Genomic DNA, 22,327 nt, shown 5'->3' on the forward strand with positions numbered 1-22,327 from the left:
TCTAAGAAAGCTGATGAAACCCAAAATGTGCAAAAGCAAAAAAAGCACAGTATATGGATTTTTTTTTAACATCCTAACCGGCATGAATGTTTCTCCTATCTCCTTTCTTAGCTGTCACCTGATTTCATTCTGTTATTTTGCTAGGTTTTTTCATTAAAAAGGTTCAGTTAAACCAATCTCACAGTTCCCCAAAAGGAGAGAGCACTGTTTCCATGCCCTTAAAGGTTAATGTTGCATTTAGGGCCCACGCTTGCCTGCACAGAAAATGGGTATTAATCCTTCCCTTCATTTGGAGTGACTGCCAACTTACCTATTACAGGTATGTAACACTTGTCTCTGTCTTGCAGAGTTTCTCTGCTGTCAGCAAAGGTCGGAGGCCAAAGGTCGAAGAACCTCCACATTCAGAGAGAAATATTAATAATTTAGAAGCACATTTTCTCAAATAATGTTGTACATGACAATAACAGTGTTCTGTGTTCTTAAACATTTTAAACCATCTGCTGCCTAGCACTTCACCATCAGCCACATTGGTTTTACTTTTCCTTCAGCATAGAGAGAAAATAACATACTTGGAGTGTGGAGGGTTACTGCAGCACTTCCATTTATTTCTGCAGTGGATACCCTGCTGAAAGTTGCATTGACTAAACACAGGACAGACACAAAGATCAATCCTAGTGGGACCAAAACCCTTGAGGTAGTGCTTACTCAAAATCGATCAGTCTTTTCAGTTATCCCTGGCAGTGATGGCTGTTACATTTTCTTACCATTTCACTACAGCTTTTTCTTCCAACCTATACTGAGAGCATGGTCAGAGGTGCTGTCCTTATCCACATTCCATTCAAAGCACTGTTATTTTCAGTAATATCAGTAATTTTGTTATATCTCAGCCTGTCCATTCTTTCTGGATATGACACTATCGTAATCCAACAAAATAAATGTACTCATCACTATGATAAAAAAGATTTTCAGTCTTGGTATAACCTGCTGAATTGCAGTAAATAATCACCAGGTTTTGGAGAATTCTGACATTTCCTTTTTTTTTGCACAGTAGCTTAACAGTCTTACATTGCTACCCTCAGGAATCATAATCATGCTCCAATTTGCATGTTGTCCTCCTGACTTCATTTCTTTATACTGCACTGGTCAGGAGCTGATGCTGAACGTATTTTAGCATATGTATAAAATGGGAAGGTTTACTGTGTAAAATATAAAGCAAAATCAAATGCATTTTAAATATGCAAATATGTAATATTATCATATCACTGCATATGTCATTTGTGAATGTATCATATATATGTGTATAAAGTGTGTCCCCAAAGCTGTTAAAATACATTACTGTGTAACCTCGTTGCAGGATGCAGGGTTGACGTACCCATTGTTATGCATTGGTTTTCCTGGAAGCTGCGCAGCAGGCAGTTTCATCTAAGTAGCCAAAAGAGCATCTCACTCCACAAATCATCCATTTGTCTGGCAAGCAGGGAAATACCCTTGTTCTAAGAGTTAAATGTCAGTTCTGGGGGAGTGAGAGGATTCAGTTTCTGCTCAAGCCAGTGGTGAGAGGAAGTTCATGTTCTGTGACTGTTCCAAGCTTGAGGAAGTTAAATTTGTAGCCTGAGTCACAAGAACCACACTTGTTACTAACTCTTTGCAATTAGTGTGTTTGCCAGTAATACAAAACCAGTACTAAAAGGCCTTCTCTGAGTCAAGAAGGGACCTTCCCAGGACAGGGTAGAAATGCATTGTCTCTGTTGTACTGTTTGCAAAGGACTGTAGTTCCTAGGACTATAAATCATTTACCTCTCCAAGACAATATAAGAAAAAGCATTATTTAAAAGGCAGCTATTGTTTTCATGTTCTTTGCCATAGACTTATTTTGCCTCTGAGCACTGCCTATGTATGTGCTTCTTGCTGAAGTCATTGAGCTGTCTTTGGTGAAAGACGGAATCAAGGGCAATGACAAGTCAACTTTCTTTCTCAAAGCCAGACATACCTGGTCTCAGTGATGTCCTGCCAGTAAAGTATTCTTAACTGTGACTTGAAGTTGCTTCAGAAAGTAGAATATACCAGGAAGTTGGTGTTTGCCAATTCTGCTTTCCTCTCCTGAGGTAGAACTACCTCAATCCGTAGAGAATGAATTGATCTCAGAATTTTTTCTCTGCCTCTGTTGAACTCTAATTACACCAAAGAGGTGACTCAAAGTGCAGGCACTGTGGAAAACAGTAGGCAATGTGCTAATTTAATTTTTTATTTGTTTTTTAGTCAATACATTGACTTAGGTGCTGCCTGCCAGATTCTACTCGGGCTTGTGCACTGAACAGTCCTGTTGGAGTCACTAGGACTGGTCAGGGCAGACACGATCCAAATTATAAATCTTCTTTGATATTGTTCTGAAATGCATCCATGAAATTAGCATTGCCTGTGGTTTTATGGATGCTGCTTCTGTTCCAACTTGTGTTTGGATTACTCAGATGAAAAAAAATCCTATGTGTCTGTGGTCAGAAACAATAGAAATTGTGGAATTCGGCACAGCCCTGAATATGAGATTGTTTGGAAAATATCACTGGCTCACCTATCAACTGTTAAATTAGCAGAAGAGTTCTCAGGAGGTGATCGTGGAATTACTACTACTGTAGCTTTCTATATTTCCTTCTGTTTTACCACCCTTAGGCTTACCGCTTCAAAGCCTTCTTCATCACACTGTGTCCCATCTACTTCTAAATATATCTCCTAAAACATTCAATATGTGTTCACTAATTGTGATCAGGCTAAAATTCAAGTGCTGTCCTTGTGGGACTTTTTTTTTTATCAGAAGCCGTATTTAAGTGATGACACACAGTAATTTGTTCGTTCTTCTGTCAGTGTAATTTACAAGGCAACGACAGATAAACATAGCTATACAAGATTCATTTACAGTGACACAATGGCAGATACACAGAGCAGAACCCTGCCTATGAGATAAAGTGGACTGAGTGACTTATGCAGTAATTAGGGGATAATTGTCATTAACCTCGCAAACAGTAGTTTACCCATATTGTTTAAAAGGCTCCAGGATGCATAATGACAAGGTAATCTGTCAAAGCGCTAGGGGGAAATATTAATAAGATTTGTGCAAGCCTGGATAGAAAATATGCAGAAAGCGGCCACATTAAGCTAATTGGTGGATGAATATACACTTGTAAAAGTGCTTCTAATGGCACGTTTGCTGCTCTCCAAATGACTACTGTTAATGTGGAGAAGTGGGCTGCCTAGAAAGTCAGGACTGCTGGGACAAGAGGGTATTAAGACATGCAGCACAGTTATTATTACTTTGTACACTGTAATATAATTTCCCCTACTTTCTTTTGCATTTCAGTGCCTCTAATATATGCAAACAGATAGCTTACTCCGTGTACCATAGCATTTTTATGTTCCAGTGACCTTTGCCTTTTTGGTGTCATTTCTGCACTCTGCTGTCTCCCCTTTGCATCATGTTACCATCTATGACACATCTGTTTTTTTGGTGTAAATTTTTTAGGTAAACAATTAAAGGAAAAAGATCTCATTAAGATTGTGTTGTATATATTGCAAGTAATAATGCATAGTCCCCTAATGAATACTAAAGATGGAAATCAATCTCCCAGTTCTGCTGCCATGCATATACCCAGCATATAGTATAGTTGAATCCCCTTATTGAGGCACAATTTTGGTTCAATCAGAAAACCAAGCATGTAATGAAATCAAATTTATGAGTATAAATTATTGGCACTTTTACTTCAGTGTTTTTGTCTTTGGGGAACTTCTCAATTCCTTACAATGTCCTTGGTTAAGCAGATTTCTTACTGACTTCTTTGGAAGTTTTACTTACCAGCCTGGGAAGACTCAGCTTTTGTTGCTTACATTTTCCAGTTAGGGTTATGGCTTTAGTCAGTTTAGATTTAAAGTGAGAAAAGGAACATCTGATAATCTGATTTGACTTGACTGTTAGATGTCTTGCCCTGCTTTTGGTGCAATCCATGTTAGATGGAGCAAGGATGTCAGACATGTATTGTATTATCACATTGTGCATTGGGGAAGGTCTCGGCTAAAGAAAGCTTGGGTGTCTCTTGTGGCTATGTGTATTGCAAATACAATACCTTATCAGTGCTCTTTGGGAATGTTTCCTGTTTCTCATAAAAATTATGTGTCAGTCTTTCAGTGTTGGTGAAACTGAGGCTCAGAAAGAGAGGCTTAAATAGCCTACTAAATTTCCTAAAAGACTGCCGCAGTACAGAAAACATAACTTTACTTCTCAATGAGTTACGCAGCACTAACACCAAACAGTAAAGCACAAGTGATTCAGGGACTGATAGTATCAAGGCAAATTTTCTTACATGACATACCAAAATGGGCAACTATATATGCAAAAATTGGCTGAAGTGAGTATGAAAATTATATGCATGCATTATATGCATGCTGGGTATTTTCTACCCATGTACATGCACAATTTGTTGTAAAGTTAATTTATAGCTGGAATTATTTCAGTGTTTTGCCATGTTTGTGTTTCTGTTTATATCCTATCCTGAAGAGTCCCCATGGCACCTCATAGAGTTTAAAATTTTTGCCTTCATGCACTGTGTGCTTGGTGCTTTGGTTGCCTCTAGGAACCATGTCTGCCTAAGGGCAAACACTGTTACTTGCCACAAGTTAGTGGCAAAGCTTCTTCAGAGATATTTCAAAGAATTTTCCACTGTCACAGGTTGTAGAGAAGCAAAGGTATCAAAATATTCCTCTATACTTGGGGTCCAAGGTTGCGGATTTCAAAGTTGTTCAATGAATTTGAATACCCAATTTCTGTAAAGTCTTGATATTCTGCCATTTGATGAATGTGAGAAAAATGCCTCACCTTTAGTATGCATTAAAAATGTTTTCGTGAGGAGATACTATAAAGCATCTGGTCACCTCACGTTAACTCCTCATTTAGGAAGGTCTTCAGAAGTCTTTTGAAAGTCTGAACCAGAACCGATGGTGAAAGAAATAATGTTTGCATTTGAAAATTTGTGCATTTTGGACGGGGGAGAAGGGCAAAATACTTGGGAAATGGAACTGGTATTTCAAAATAAATGTCAAATAATAAGGTAATGACAACTGCTGAAAGATTACTTTAGATCTTCTTAAAGCTCCCAAATCAATGTGTTTCCATGCTAAGAGGAGTTCAGCCGTTACCAATTAGTGACAGATTTTACCATTTAATAGTTGTCACCAACATGACAGCTGTAAATCAAAGCAAATTTTGTTGACCACTGTAAAACTAGTAAATGCGAGAAAAGTATCAGGCTCTGGCTGTGCTTAGATTCTTTTCCTCCAAGTTTGGACAGAGGTTTACTGTGAAAAAAACCTGTCAGGCACCCAATTGTAAAGAAGCTTGATGTAGTTGCTATGATTAAATGAAGCTCAAGCTGCTGTGATTAAATACGTTGTAACCCCACTGTGATCTATCACAGTTTTAAAAATGAAAATGCTGTGTGCAGTGTGTCCCAGCCAAAACCAGAACACAGTGTTATTCAGAGGCGGGGGGGGGGGAAGCCATTTTCTTGTGAATTATAATTCTTATCTGGTCCATAATCAAGAGCATTCCATGACAAACTGAATATTTTACCAAAAGTCAAACTATATGTTTTAAAAATCAGAAGAAGCATTTAAATCTAGTGCCCTTGCATCATAATAGTTTTACTGGAGCTGCAGAGGTGAATACACATTCATGAAGAGCAGGAAAGAGTCCACATTAATGTTTCTTTCCTGAAAACAGTAAAAGACTCTCTCTCTTACCCCCAGTTCACATGGATGCTTTATAGTTGGCATTTGACAGAGTGTCATCATCTTTCAGGGCAATGCTTTCAAATGCATTTTAAGATTGGTGAACCTAAAAAATGAAAAGTCATTCTGCAGCTGGGGTGCCCTATGAGGAAGTTCAGTCCCTGAAAGGAGTCATGTGTTGGATATTTTCATACCACTCCCTGCAAATTACTCCAGAACCAGTGCTCCAGCAGGTTGCTTGTGCAGGGGTCCGTGCTGCTGGCATATGTCTTTGGGATGAGATATAAAACAGAGGACCTGCATACTTTTGGTCAATAAAGACCCTGAAGGCCATTTAGTGAGAGCGTGGGTGGTTAACGGCGGTGTCCTGGCTAGGTTTCAGCTGCGGTTATTGCATTCCACCTCCTTACGTTCCATCTGCAGTTTCAGCAGGACATGGTGTTCCTCAATTTCACTCTGAAACTGTTGAGCAGTGCTCCTGTGTGTCGTTACACAGCCGCTGTGCTCCACCATGGTGGTACGCCCCCAATATATATTCAAACAGGTTTGGCTCCACATCGTGTTTCAGGGCTAAGTTATGTCAAAATTACTTTCCAACACGGTCAGTGGAATTACTTTAGATTTAAAGCGCAATTATTCTGGATCTAAAGTGCAGCCAGATTTGACCCACTGTCTACAATATCAGTTAGTAAAGTTTGCAAAGGGTTTTGGGGGTCATTTTGGTCAAAACACAAAGTTTTTTGCTGCTGAATGCATAAGGAGACATGGACTCTAAGGAGCAACCAGAGCAAGTACCGTTACAAACCTGGCAGCAAATGTAAATAAAAGCATGCATGCAAGTGGTTAAAATCTCCTTCATGTTACCCTTCATTTGAATACATACTGCCATTGTCATTCTCAGTGATACTTTGGGGAAAGGCAGCCTTGTTCTCTTCCCCTGTTATAACATGCTGGTATCCTCATGCATACCCCGTGTCTTTGGGGCAAAGAAAACAAGTCCAACAGGTAGGAGAAAGGGGGTGTCAGAAGGGAAGAAGATCTATCACTTTTGATTTTTCTAGCAGAGTGGAGGATGCAGTGAAGCCAAAGGATAAAGATTTCCATTATTGACTGAGAACTCGGTAGTGCTGCATTGTTTGCTCCTGCTGCAGCAGTATAACTCAAGGAAAGGACTGCTGACACTTAAACATGAATTTGTTCATATAGTTTCAGTTGGTGAAGGGGGGCTGGTGGGAGGTGGATGAGAAGTGACAGATGAGAGGAAAAAAAATTAACCATGGCTTTTTGCAGGTTGGGTGTGTTAAATCTCATATCAGATGCACACATATAATCGCAGTGAGCAAGTGTGCACACCTTTTCTTCATGTTTACAGGAACAAAGGTGAGTTAGGTTCAGCATGGTAAAAAACACCCATCAGGAAAATGAGCATGTGATTGTATGTGTGAGTGTACATTTCTATGGAAAACTAGCTATGAGGCTTGCTTCTGTCCTACTGAGGTCAGTGGGAATTAGCTAAAATGAACAAGAGGTGTTGCACATTGCCCCATCTGTACTAATGTGAGTTGGTGTGTTGCTACACGCTTTTGCTAACTTTTACCCCAGGAGTAGCAGGACTGCTTATGGTGTCACAGCTTGAAATTTAATTGGGAAGCAGAGATACTCCTGGGAAATTCAGCCAAACAAAAACAACAAACCCTAAATCATGGACATTATGTAGGCTTTTCTTTATTAGAAACAAATGTTGATTTTTTTTTTTTTTGTCTACACCCTAATTATAACCATCCCCTGCAATTATAATATGACCAAATGAATATCTTTCAGTCTGCTTTTCACAAAATCACAGAATGGCAGGGGTTGGAAGGGACCTCGGGAGATCATCTAGTCCAAGCCCCCTGCTAAAGCAGGTTCACCTACAGCAGGTTGCACAGGATCATGTCCAGTGAGCTTTTGAATATCTCCAGGGAAGGAGACCCCACAACCTCCCTGGGCAGCCTGTTCTAGTGCTCTGCCAAGTAAAGAATTTTTTCCTCAGGTTCAGGTGGAACTTCCTGAGCTCCAGTTTGTGCCCGTTGCCCCTTGTCTCTGGGCACCACTGAAAAGAGCCTGGCTCTATCCTTTTGACACCCACTCTTTAAATATTTATAAGCATTGATAAGGTGCCCTCTCAGCCTTCTCCAGGCTAGAGTCCCAGGTCTCTCAGTCTTTCCTCATTGGAGAGATGCTCCAGTCCCCTCATCATCTTCGTGGTCCTCCACTGGACTCCCTCCAGTAGTTCCCTGTCCCTCTTGAACTGAGGAGCCCAGAACTGGACACAGGACTCCAATTGTGGCCTCACCAAGGCAGAGCAGAGGGGGAGGATGGCCTCCTTCGACCTGCTGGCCACACTCTTCTTAATGCACCCCAGGATACTATTGGCCTTCTTGGCCACAAGGGCCCATTGATGGCTCATGGTTAATTTGTTTACCAGAACTCCCCAGATCCTTCTCCGCAGAGCTGCTCTGCAGCAGGTTGACCCCCAACCTGCACTGGTGCACGGGGTTATTCCTCCCCAAGTGCAGGACCCTACACTTGCCCTTATTGAACCTCATTAGGTTCCTCCCTGCCCAGCTCTCCAGCCTGTCCAGGTCTCGCTGAATGGCAGCACAGCCTTCTGGTGTGTCAAATTTTCAACTGTTACATCAGCACTTAAAATGTTTCTTTGAGATCAGTTACAAAATATATAGCTCTTTAAGAAGGGCTTGTACAAGAAAGATTTGTGATAAACACTAGGCTTGCTTAGTTATTCAGTCAAACCTGTATCTATGTAATATTTTGTAACATGGATATGTAGCCTCTGTGCAACAAAAGTGGCAATTTATGGTGTATGTGCAAACTTACTAAATTATGAAGGCTAGCAATGTTTTTTTCCATATAACCTTGGGTGATTCTCAGAAGTTATGACAATAGTGCCCAAAAATAGTCCTTGAGTGCCTTCCAGAACATAAGGGTTTTTTAAGAAGTAATTTGAACTTTTTTTTAACATTTCTAATAATTTCAACTGTTGTATAATCATCTCCCGCTATATATTCAGCCAGGTATATATATACATTTTACCTATGTCAAGAAGTTAATTAGTAACATAAAAATAGAACTGCAAAAAGTTTGTATGTGTATGTACATACATGTGTCTGTGTGAGTGTATACATATAGAATTACCTGCAGGTAATGCAGGCACAGGAGTCAATGGAGCTCCTCACACAAAGTTAGATCTTAAAACAACTGGTTTCATAACAAAAGTTCAAGGTTTACAGTGTCTGTTTATAGTGTATGTTTGTGCAGACTGTCCTTATTTTGTAAATGGGCAGTTTTTAAATTGGGAGGTTTTCAAGCTGAAAGCTTGAAATTTTTAAAGCCTAAAGGCCCTCAGGAAATGAAGACTCATCTTCACAATCCTCCCCAATTAAGCTCCAAAAAATTAGAGCAATCTTTGTGTCCATCTTCTGTTGTAGCCTGTTTGTATCATCCAAGAGAATCATCTTGACACCTATCGCTTTCTCTATCTGACCCAGAAGTTTAAAACAAGATATACCCTAACATATCCTGACACATCTCTTCCTAACATACGGTCAGCAAAAATGAGGAGGCAGGTTCAGGGTGATTAACCATAGCATTACTTTATAGATCTAATGTACTATGTGTGTATGTAAAACTGTATCTATAGGAATAATAGAGTCAAGTTTGTGTTTAGAGGTAGAAGATTCAAGGTTGTGTCTTGTATCTTTGGAGGTTAATTTACTATGATTTAGCATTTTCTCCATCTGAAATTGTGAGCGAGCTACCCACAGATACAAAATAAAATAAAAATAAAAACAAGGCTTTGTGGGCAAAGCAGGAAGAGCATCACTGTATGCTGTACAGCTTGGGCTTCCTTGTCTACTGCCTGGCTTAAAACTGTAAGCCTAGAGTGGTATCTCTATACTCACTGACTTCCTTGTACACATTGTCACAGGAGGCTTGGCTTAATCAGTTGTGAGCTGAAAAAAGTAATATAAATTGGAACCTTTTGTCATGAAATATTTAAATGTGGATATGATTTAATGGCTTTGGGGAGAAAATTTAGTGTGAGAGATTGTAAGAAACAAGAAATTGATTACACGTAAGAAAGGACTTGAACCTCTAATCAAGTATTACCATATACAGAGAGATCCCTAGCTAGTTATAGCTTAATTCAAAGAAGATAATGGTTAGATTTTTTGTTAATTTTCAGTTTTATCAAAAAATGACATTCCTATTTGCTCTTTATCTGGTTTTGCATGATACATACTTACAATGATTTATGGAAAGCCATCACTATGTAAATATTGAAGCATATGCTACACAGTATACGTAAGTAGTGTGTTTTCTCTGAAATATAGCCATCTGTGCATTTTTTCTTTACTTTTGCTGGGGAAAAAAAGCCATACAACTTCTTGTTGAGAATTAACAAGATATAGCTTGATATAACTACTAGGAGTCAGCAAGGATCATTTAAGAGCAGCTTTCTCATTCCCTGCTGTTTCTATGACAGCGAGGGGAACCCCATGACAATCACAGCCTTCACTGACAGTTTCTCTGATCAGTGGGACTTAGCACCTACTGAAGGACTGGCCCTCCTCATTGCATATCCTTAAACTAAATGAAAGGTTGGTGGTGTCTTATTGAGGGGTAGCTCATGTAGACAACTGCTGGCTTCTCTGAGTTAAGCTGTGGAATAACTCCCCAAAAGCATACTTGGTGCCCCTTCATTTAAATTATGTTTACCTGTTCTGTGCATGCAAAGAGCTCAGTGCGCTGCTGCCAGGTGAGGGACTATGTGATACCACCTTCTGCTTATGTGTGGGAGCCTGTTACAGGATCTGTACCTACTATTCTCATGAGTTATTGTCGTGCTGGATGTATTTAATTTTTATTTACTTAAATATTCGTTTTTGTAAAGCATCCATCTGTTACATAAGCCTGTGAGTGATTTACAAATTAAAGCAAAACGAAAACAAATTACTACCCGTAGTACATTACAAAGCAGCCTGCAGCTGGCTGCAGACAGGAATCCTAATTCAATACAGTAAGCGGTGTGAATTATGTGATGTTATTTCCATCTTCAAACAATGCAAGTTAGAGTTAGAAGGAATTAATACGTGTGGTTTGGGACTAGAAATGTGTGCATATGGGTTAGGTCAGAGGTGACAGCAAAGGCCTGGAGACCACAATCTGAACCAAGTCTGATTTTGCAGTTCCAGGTAGGAATTACTCAAATGTAGAACAAGTATGGCTGGCTGGAAGTTGTAGGAGAAGTAGGTGTAAGAAGCTTTAGGTCACTCTCATGGGGAGAGTTAGACAAGGTTAGTTGGATAGGAAAAAAATATAATCTTAAAGTTTTAAAATATGAACCTGTCCTTGTTTGTTTGTGATGTTGGTGGTGTTTTTCTCCCTCCCCTTGGCCCATTTTGGTTTTGTTTTGCTTTGCTTTGTTTTGTTGTTGGGTGGAGTTTTTTGATATTTGCTACTAGATAACAGTACCTGCCTGTAAAATACTTCATCAGTCAGGTAGAACTGGAAGGGCATAGAAATTAGAGATATCCACAGTGCTTAAAGATGTTCAAAGGTGGCAACATTTCCTGACTAATGCTGCAAACCAGGACCACCATCTGCATCATAGTGTTTCCTTCATCACTGTGTAAATACATGCTGAACATCTTCTGCATAGAGATAGTTTCTGGGGCTTTCCATCTGGGTCAGCTGGGTAAGATTTTTCCATAATTAATTGGTGTTGAGGTTTTCGTAGTCTTGTAAGGTTTGATTATGAATGGTCACATGTGGAGCCTCTCTAAAGTTTTACAGTTTCATCTAAGGTGCTGAAACATACGTGGTATTGACCTTCATCACCAACTTCGTATCCAGAGAAGTGAGCAGATCAGAACTGAAATAATAAAACCAGCTGTAAACAAATAAATATGCTTTACTATTTGGGGCAAATCACATTTTCCAGTACTTTAGGACATCTGAGGGGAGAGAAGAATCAATCCTCTGAAGACTGAAGATAATAAAATAAATTTTAAAAAAAAGTTCTGGAAAAAAAAAGGTATTTGCAGGCTTCATAATCAAACAAAAGCTAGTGGTTTTTGCAATAGTGTGCAGTCCAAAGTGTTTGGATAAGGTTTTGAAGCTGAGATTCAAGATTTGAAAAGATCAGAGAGTACAGTGGAGTATCTTGCAAGGCTTTCAAACTGTTTAATGCATGAGGAAGCATTGGAATAATTCTGGTTTGATGGCCTGCAACAGTGCTTGTTGGTTAGTTACTGTGCTGATGTTATGTCCAGCATTTGCCCAAAAGGAAAGATGCCAATAAAATGATGTATTCATTATATAAGTATTTTAATATGTTTTTATCAATACATGCTGGAATGGATTGCCTGACATTACATTGCAGAATTTTTAAATCCTACCTTCAGGCAAATCTCATGCTTACTAGCAAAAATGAAAGTGTGAAATGCTTTTTAATGTATATTTAACAACAGATAGTCTAGTGATTACTGATGTGTATTCTCTCTGGATTTTTCCCTTGCTATCAGAAGGCAATGTTAAGATACAACATTTTTACACATTTATGCTATCTACATCCATCAGATGCTTGCTTTTTACATATTTTTAACTGTCATTTATAACAAGGCTGCAAAAAAGTAGTCTTTTAAGTCTAAACCATATCAAGGCTGCAAATTTACAATCAATTGCCAGTAATAGTCCAGTTATGCTTAAAACCAGTGCCCAGTTTCTACCTTTTGATGCAAGTTTATAATGAATACCTTTTTCAGTGTTGCTGTCATGGGGAAAATAAAAAAAAAAAAAAAAAAAGAGTAATGTACTAGTATTATGTGCAATTTTTAAGATGTTTTGCTTTGCATCAAAATTTCTTGTGAGATGGCCCACAAGTGACTTCACTGTTATGTCTGTTTATATTTAAGAAGCAAATCTATCAAATGTATTTATTTAGCTCTTATATTGTCACCATTTAATACCAATTAAGGTACAATTTTCTATATTCTACAATGGAGTGCACAGCAAATTTGTTTTACTCTACTGTATGCTAAACGGTAGCATTGTACATAGATCACTGTTGTTATAATAAAAGTATTTAAAGCATTTTAGATCACAGAGCCCCGTGGTCTACAATGTGTTTGCTATGACATTATTAAACTCAATCTGTTTCTCTGACTGTCACTCTAATTACTGTATTTGCATGGCTGGAAAGTTTGAATTTTTTAGTCGAGTTCTATTAGCGCTGTTTGCGTGTAGTTTTTTGAGCTTAGTGTTTCATGTTCAGGCAGCAGAGTACGTTCTATTGAATTCAATAATTATACAGAATCAATAAGTTTTTTCTTTGTTTTTGTCTTTGTTGTTTCTTTGATACGGCCTCTAGGATGCTGCAGGCAAGGTGCTGGACCGCTGGGCCATCATGTCCAGGGAAGAAGAGATCATTACCCTTCAGCAGTTCCTGAGATTTGGAGAAACTAAATCCATCGTGGAGCTGATGGCAATTCAAGAAAAAGAAGGGCAGGCTGTGGCTGTGCCATCTTCAAAGACAGATTCAGATATAAGGACTTTTATTGAAAGCAATAATCGCACCAGGAGCCCAAGTCTCCTTGCTCACCTGGAGAATAGCAATCCTTCCAGCATTCATCATTTTGAAAACATCCCAAATAGCCTTGCATTCCTGCTTCCATTCCAGTACATAAATCCAGTCTCTGCTCCATTGCTGGGGCTGCCTCCAAATGGCCTTCTACTGGAACAGCCAGCAATGAGGCTTCGCGAACCAAGCCTTACGACCCAAAATGAATATAATGAGAGCAGTGAATCTGAAGTTTCCCCTACGCCTTTCAAGAATGAGCAAACATCCAGCAGGAATGCTTTGACCAGCATCACAAATGTTGAGCCCAAAACTGAGCCAGCCTGCGTCTCTCCTGTTCAGACGCCTACACCTGTCAACGATTTGTCAAAAACAGAACACACTAAAAGCTCATTCCGCATTCATAGAATGAGGAGAATGGGGTCAGCCTCCAGGAAAGGAAGAGTGTTTTGCAATGCATGTGGCAAAACTTTCTATGACAAAGGTACTCTTAAAATTCACTACAATGCCGTTCACCTGAAAATCAAGCATCGGTGCACTATTGAGGGCTGCAACATGGTCTTCAGCTCTCTCAGAAGCCGCAATCGACACAGTGCTAACCCAAATCCCCGTCTCCACATGCCTATGCTAAGGAATAACCGCGACAAAGATCTAATTCGTGCTACATCAGGTGCCGCCACTCCAGTCATAGCAAGTACAAAATCCAACCTAAATTTAACAAGCCCTGGGCGTCCACCAATGGGGTTTACCACTCCCCCTCTAGATCCTGTACTACAGAACCCTCTTCCAAGTCAGCTGGTGTTCCCAGCTTTAAAAACTGTCCAACCTGTTCCTCCTTTTTACAGAAATTTACTTACTCCTGGAGAGATGGTGAGTCCTCCAACCTCACTCCCTACCAGTCCAATAATACCAGCAGTGAGTGGCATGGAGCAGCACCCCCCTCCTCCTTCAGAGTCATCAGTACCTTCAGTGCTGATGCCCACCCCAGACCCTAATGCTGACCTTGCTCCCAAGAAGAAGCCAAGGAAGTCGAGCATGCCAGTTAAAATTGAAAAGGAAGTTATCGATACTGCTGATGAATTTGATGATGAAGATGAAGAGGTGAATGATAGCAGCACAATGGTGAATGACATTGGTCATGATAATCACTGCCATTCTCAGGAGGAAATGAGCCCAGGCCTGTCTGTGAAAGACTTTTCCAAAAGTGACAGAAGCAGATGCATTTCCAGACCAGACATAAGAAGGGCAGACAGCATGACATCAGAAGACCAGGAGCATGAGAGAGACTATGAAAATGAATCGGAGTTGTCAGAGCCCAAATTGTGTGAGGAATCCATGGAAGGTGATGATCGCCTCCACGAACCTGGTGAAAAATCTATGATGCACAGTGACAGACCAGATGAAAACCACAATGACTCTTCCAACCAGGATGTCATTAAGGTCAAGGAAGAGTATACAGACCCTACATATGATATGTTCTACATGAGCCAATATGGACTGTACAATGGAGGCAGTGCCAGTATGGCTGCCCTTCATGAAAGTTTTGCTTCTACATTCAACTACAGCAGCCCTCAGAAGTTCTCCCCAGAAGGTGAAATGTGCTCCAGCCCAGACCCCAAGATCTGCTATGTGTGCAAGAAAAGTTTCAAGAGTTCATACAGTGTGAAGCTTCACTACAGAAATGTTCATTTGAAAGAGATGCATGTCTGCACAGTGGCTGGCTGTAATGCTGCGTTCCCATCACGGAGAAGCAGAGACAGGTCAGTAAATATTAATTGATTTTCTACATTATTAAATGTGTTGAATTATGTAAGAATAGGCAGTTTAGGATATATAAAGAAATAGAAAGATGCACAGTAATGACAAGTGACAATAATGTTCCCAGGACATTGAGAGAGTTTTACCACTTTTAAGATTTTCATTGTTGCTTGGCATTCAGAATAGTATATATTGTGCCATCCTCTTAAGTGACTGGCTAGAAAATAAATGTCATTATTCTTTCTGTGTGCCTGTGAACATGTGTATTGTACATCTGTTTAGAAGCTGCAGCTTTAATTTATTTTCTTCTCCCTGCAACTTTTAGAACAAGAAAAGCTGCTATTAAATATGTAGTAAATTACATACAATGCAAGTATCTCCATGCATGCATATCAAACTGTAGAACTAGGGAGGAGGGGTAGGGGTGGATGGATGGTTGCATGAATGAATGGAGAGAGAGAACAGAACGACTGGAATAAAAGAATGATTTTCATCCCCATAGGGTTATGTAAAAGCAAACAGGAAGCATTAGAAGACTATTCTTTCTTCTCTTTAATTTTTAAAACTAGCTGCTATGCGGTAGCAAGAACAAGTAAATATTAAGAAAATACTTGTCTCTTTCTTTAGTAGAACTTATACACCTCTCTATCCACGATGGTGATTTAGTCTACTTTATCTTCTTTTCTGTGTGTGAATAACTCCCTTCCCCACTGATGGGAGTTATGCACACTCAGAGAGGAGAGGCTAGACCACTACATATTTTTAAGATCAACTAGGATATATTCTGCTGGTCTTTCAGATGACATCATGCCCTAGCTATGCTGCATCAATACTGAAGCAGTTGGGCTTAAACAGAAGCAGCTGGTCCTTAAACTCTTAGGTGTTTTGGGTTTTTTTTTCATACACACTTCTTTTTGATGAGGAAAATCTAATATAAATGGAATTTGTCAAGGTGGTAGGATAACACAGTTATTTCATACTTCTGGATGAAAGCTCGTGCATGTGATGGTGTTCGTATTGTCACATAACAAAATCTCTCTGGTTCATGGAGTGATGGTGAGATTGGGTTGTCTCTTTTCCTTTACTTGTGCTTTTTATTTTTTCATTAAGCTGTAAAAATTCAGCAGACACAGGAAGGAAATTAAACCTAGCTAACCATTTCACACGCAGATCTGCTTTTGTTTTGGCTTTGGTTTTTTTCATTGAAATTAATGTGGTTTGAAAGTGAATATATCATGTCATTAAAAATGAAAGCAAGTTAGTGTTGAGGATTCTGAGGAACCAGATTAACTATTTTGATGGAGAGTCCAGACCCCAAATATCTCATGCCTTCTGTTACAATTTATGAAATCCACTAAACAGAAAAATAGAAACACACATAAGAATACGAGTTCAAAATGGGTAAGAAGGACAATCTAGAAAGTCCATATTTCAGTAGGATAAAACCGCTGGACATGAAGCAGGTAAAACTATAATAAAGGCCTCCCTTCTTGGGGTATCTTGGTAACTTTTGTGAGGCTTGGGTTTGACAAGGGGAGCTTGTGAGTCGGTGGTGTAATCTATGCTGAGTTTAGATGTGTGCTACCTCTTTAAGTTCCTGAAATTGCACAGGTTTTGTTAGTCAAGAATTTGGATTGGTTGGCCTCAAGTGAATTATCAAAAGTCAGACATGTACTAAGCAAAACAGCTTTGCATTCAGCATGTGAAGTGGCTAGCTTTAGGATTTGGAACTTTATGCAATGTATTAAATTTCAGCAGGAATCCATTGATACATCATGCTAATAATAAAGTTAGCAAAGTAAAGATTTGTATGTTCTAACAAAGAGAGGACTGTGATGACATACATAAACTATTTCTGAGACAATAACATTAAAAAAGGGCCCATTTTGAAAATATTTTGTGAACTATGTAGGACACTCCTATTAAGCTTATTGAAAGCAAGCCATAAAATAAAAATCCAATTCAGAAACTTAAAATGCAGGCTGCATTATTTTAAGTTAATATTCTTATTATTTACGTATCATTTTGATTGTGTAAGGCACAAGACTATCTTTTTATATCATTCCCCTATGTTTCAGTTCTGTGTTGCATTTGGGACAAGAGAAATTTGTAAGCATATTATATCCTTTAATTGCAAAAATTTAAGACTGGTTATACACTTCAAAAAATTCAAAGGTATGGTACAATTTTTGTGCCATTCAGACTTGATATTTTAGTAAACTGTTTGCAACAGTTGTCTCGAAATGCCTTGAAAGAACCAAGTTATACTCTCATGGTTCTTGATGATTCTTTCAGACACTTGAGGGAGAAACTTCAGAACTTCACTGAGCTATCCATTCTTATGCAGAAGTGCGACGTCTAGAAATGTGCAGAAATGAAAGCATATCTACAGCATATAAAAGAAAGTGGATGAAAGATTTAAGTAAACGTTTTAAACATTATTTTCTAATACTTCCTCAAAAAATAAGCTTTTTTAAAAATAAAGTTAGTAAGTAAAAGTTGAATTAATGTATTCTCTTTTTTTTTGCAAACTGTTAAATTGCCCTAAAAATTTTTGAATTCAATTTGTTTTTATTTTTTTCTGATATTCCTTTTCAACTTATACATTTATTTTAGAGACAGTCATTACCTAAGTATACAACTTCTAGATCTTCAGATTACGGAGAGCACCTCAAGGACAACTGGATAACTAAGTTAATAGCATTGCAAAGTGAGAACTTCTTCCAGCCACTGAAATCAGTTTCACTTAAGAGCTCAGAAGCATTTTGCTATTAACTGCTGTACAAGAAAGAAGAAATAGCTACCTAAAGCACAAAATAATAATTCCTGGATAATATTTGTCATGTATTGGTGTACCATTCTGGACACATTTCAAAAAGTCTGTGTGATTTGCTTGTGTTGTGAGTCACATAATCTTTGACTAGCTAGAGAAGCTTAGAATTTCTTTGCTTTGAAAATTCTAATGAAATAACTTTTCTGGTACTGTCCTCTTAATGAGATCAGAGTTCTAGCTATCCCATAGCTTATATAATCTTAGTTATTTTTAGTCATTTTATTAATCATATTATTAGTAATGTATTAATAATACTATTAATCTTATTGTAACTAGTTAGAGGTCTAAAACTCAAAACTCTCGTTATGAGTTATTTCTAAAAGAAAATACATGGCTTAATATATGGCTTAAGACCTTTGCCAGTGCAATTCTAGTTAATCAAAGGTTAGACTATATTCCCCCTGTCCTGTACATACACAAAACTCCGAATTGTTGACAGTGGGTGTAGTTGTTTTAAAATGATCTTTGCAAGGTTGGCATTGCTGGTTACCAGAGGCAGCAGATCATGTCAGGAGCAAATGCAGTGCTGCTTTGACTGAAAGAGGGGTGTTTATCCATGCAACAGCTGCAACCCTCCATTGTGGAATGCATCCTATAGCAATTTGTATTAAGCGTTGACTAAATCCAGCTTCACCATTCCTACATATTTTATGCCAAGGTCAACTCCAGTATAAATATCCTTCTGCCAGAAAGGCTGGAATATCTTCTGAGATCTTTGTCTAAACGCTGCTATTCCTTGTAAATTAGAGTCAAGCTAACTAGAAGATTCAGGAGTCCCACCTCACATGTGTTTTTTCAACACAGGGCAGATGAAAGCAAAGCAGAGTCCCTTACTTGCAATGATCCAGTAATTCTGGATGTAAATTTATTTTTATTCCCTTGTAAAATTAGACAGTATTGCTTTTGAATATTCAAGCGCCGCTGAGCCTACATTTTTTAAAAAGGGACATTTTTTCATCACCTTCTGAGCTACAAGTGACATCACTCATCAAATCAGCCTTATACATACTTATATCTTTGATCTTTTCACCAGCAAAGTCTTTCTCTTTCTTTTCCTGGAAGCACTAAAGTTGTGAAAACCACTTTTTTCTTCCATTCTTCACCAGCCACTCCCTGAATTAGCTGTTCATCCATTTCTGTTTCTGTATTTACTTCAGATGTTGTTTCTTCTAAAGGCAAGATATTCAGGCTGCATCTTGTTGCTGAAAGACAATGGAGACTAAATACAGGATCGCAGAATAGCAGAATCACAGAATGTTAGGGGTTGGAAGGGACCTTGAAAGATCATCTAGTCCAACCCCCCTGCCAGAGCAGGACCACCTAGAGGAGATCACACAGGAACGCATCCAGGCAGATTTTGAATGTCTCAAGAGAAGGAGATTCCACAACCTCTCTGGGCAGCCTGTTCCAGGGCTCTGTCACCCTCACAGTGAAAAAGTTTTTCCTTACGTTAATATGGAACCTAATGGCAGTAGTCAGAAGCAATGTCATAAGCCTCCTTTTGAACAGAAAGACATCTTTTCCAAATAATTTTTTAGATGTAAAAGAGAGAGAAGGGAAAAGATAAGTTCCTGTGAGAACTGTGCGCTTGAATGGGAAGAATTGTTCTTGTAAAGTGAATTCTCTCTGGACTCAGGAAGATGTCTGTCCTGTGAGTAAGGAGAAAGGGCCTATGGCCCCAGTGGTTAGATTCCCCTGGGATCTGCTTCCCAGACTCATCTGTGAGTCCTGTCCCAGCAGATACTGACTTTGCCTTACAAAGAGGTAGGTGTGGTTGGTCCTTAAAGCCAGCACTGAGGTACAGCTGCTCAGGGAATGATCCTGAACTGTGGATGAGACATGCAGATGGGAGGAGGGAATAGTTATTTCCTGTCCAAAGAGGACAGCAATGCCAAAGTTTCATCTAAGAGTCTGTGTTGGAGAACACATGCAGAGGTGAAGGTCTGGAAGGTGAAGCTTAGAGCAGTTGGCTTCATTTCTGGCTCTCACCTTTAAAAGCCAAGAATTTTGCGGTCAGCGATACTGATGAATTAGGAGGTGGGTGGACCTTCTGCCTTCAGTAAGTCTTGTTGAGAAACTACTGTCAGATCGTAGGGAGAAATACAGCCATCTTCTCTATCAGTCTTAGTGCATGCTAAATCCTCGTTTCACCTCAGTACTGGCACTATTAAAATCTGTGTTTCTTAAGCTAGGACACAGCATAATAAAAATAGGTTCCACGTTTTCCTTTCTTTCAATGTACGCAAAATGAATTAATTCTCAGTGTACTTGTTCAGAGCAGTTCAAAGCAAGAACTTTTCACTTTGTCTTTCTGCTACTAAAGTAGGACTATTAATTGCTCAGGTTTGTCTTTAAATTTTCTCACAAAGTGAGCACGTGCATGTGTATGTTCCACAAGATGGGAAAGGTGCTTGAGCCCCATGAACAAATTTAACAACAAAATAATATCTGCTCAGGGTGACTTATAAATAAATGAGGCAACTGTTGATACCAAGTGTGATTATGCCACTTGATTGCTAGTTAAATCAGTCCAGATTTAAACGTGTAAACTCCTTGATTTGTAAGGACCAAGACATCTGTAGGTGATTTATTAAAACCTGCTGATGTCTCCAGAACTAAATTTGTGTGGATATAGGCCTCTGCATAGCTGTACTGAAAAAGCAGAGACATACTTTTTGTCTGGTCACCTGACTTCCAGCCCTGTACAGGTGTGCTTGAATAAATTAACATCAGTTACCTGTGATGAGCCACTGCATACATTATCAAGTGAGGTGAAGGTGTGAGAAAGCTGCTACCTGTCTTCCATTATCACCTCCTTGACACAACAGCACCCATTGTTTCATCATGCTACTATGCTTGGAATTTTCTACAGATAACTTTTTAAAGAATTATTTCCTGTAAATGCACTCAATTCTAGGAATAAATAGCTCCAAGAAATAAGGTATTTCACACTGGTCCATGGTAACTATTACTGTATTTCCCCTAATATAATTAGCTGTCATACACAGCTTGAATTTCCTCTAGTAAGAACAAGGAAATCGGTTTTTAAGACATAAGATGTTTGATGACCCATTTGTCAAGAGAGAAAATTACTGTTTTGTACATTTTTTAAAATATAAACATATTTACAGTTATACTGCTGTTTCTGGACATGATGCAGTTCATGAAGAGACTAGCTGCATATCCAATATAATTGTATGAACCATTAGGTTTTCTCTTGCAGAGTCACTAAGATGTGTGTCATTGCTAATGTTCACATAATTCTTCCTTACCCAAGAGAACCTGGATCATAAAGAAACATTTTGTGCCACCCGTAACACAGAGCTAACCTCTTCCATGAGTAGTCATGTTGAACACAGACTGCCTGTCATATTGCATACTCACCAATGTGAACAAGAGAAGCAGAATTAAGACTAGAATGCATAGAACTAATTTCTTAATGAGGTGTTTTTTTAATCAAATAGAAAAGAAATAAAATAAGCCCTAAAGAGTCTACTTTAAGATAGGTGATAAGCATAAATAAAGCATTGAAACTACTAGCCAAATGCAAAACATGCATTAAGCTATATTTTCCCATGGTATGTGTTGTGACAAATAGTGTAAAAGTTGAATTTGTCCAAGTTTCCTGCACAGGTTCTGTGTGTTTTATGTTCAGTGAAAGAGATTGTTTGGGAGAACAGGACTGGGAATATGAATACTTATTCATAATATCCTGGTTGTCCCTATGTTCCTAGGAAATAACTGGAAGAACCAAAACTCTTCTCCAGAGAGGGGGAGGAAATTGAGTGTTTTCCACTTCTCTGGGAAAATGTAAAGTTGTTCCCCATATACAGAGTTATCTCATCTCCCCTAAAGTCTTTTGGAAGTGGGGTAAACAAAACATCTGCCTGTGTTAGTTCCTGCAAAGAATGGCTCTAGCTGTTCTTTTAAACTCAGCAGCAGAAGATTTCTACTACAATGAAGGAAGCTGTACTTTACAGATACAAGATAGCACCAGGGCACTACTCCCAAAAGCTTGGATACCTGAAAATGGAACAAGACACTGCAAACTGAGAGATGTAGTACTCTCGGGTGGAGGAGTCTGGGGAGAAATAACAAAAGGCGAGGGAGGCACATCTGTGGCAGGAATAGCTGTGTGTTTACTGGCCTTTGGAATTACAGCTCTTGATGAAGGAAAGACACTAAATAGGCAGGTAAATACTATCATATATACATACGTGATACATTAATTTGTCAGCTGTCCTTGCCTGTCTGAAAAGAGAAACTGTCACCTGAAGAGGCAAACTTTACATCAGGTCTTATGGCCTAACAAAGGATTACTTGTA

At 38.9% G+C, this 22,327-nt stretch overlaps 1 protein-coding gene across 1 annotated transcript in view; it reads left to right on the top strand.

Annotated features, from left to right (window-relative positions):
• The window catches only part of BNC2 (basonuclin zinc finger protein 2), a 235,956-nt gene that overhangs the window by 198,936 nt on the left and 14,693 nt on the right, over positions 1-22,327 (top strand). Inside the window, exon 4 of the mRNA XM_086479791.1 lies at positions 13,205-15,171. Coding sequence (XP_086335917.1) covers positions 13,205-15,171 — 1,967 coding nt within the window. The remainder of the gene's footprint in view (positions 1-13,204; positions 15,172-22,327) is intronic.

This window comes from Leptosomus discolor, chromosome Z, assembly GCF_034619465.1.
Source record: "Leptosomus discolor isolate bLepDis1 chromosome Z, bLepDis1.hap2, whole genome shotgun sequence".
NCBI lineage: Eukaryota > Metazoa > Chordata > Aves > Leptosomiformes > Leptosomidae > Leptosomus > Leptosomus discolor.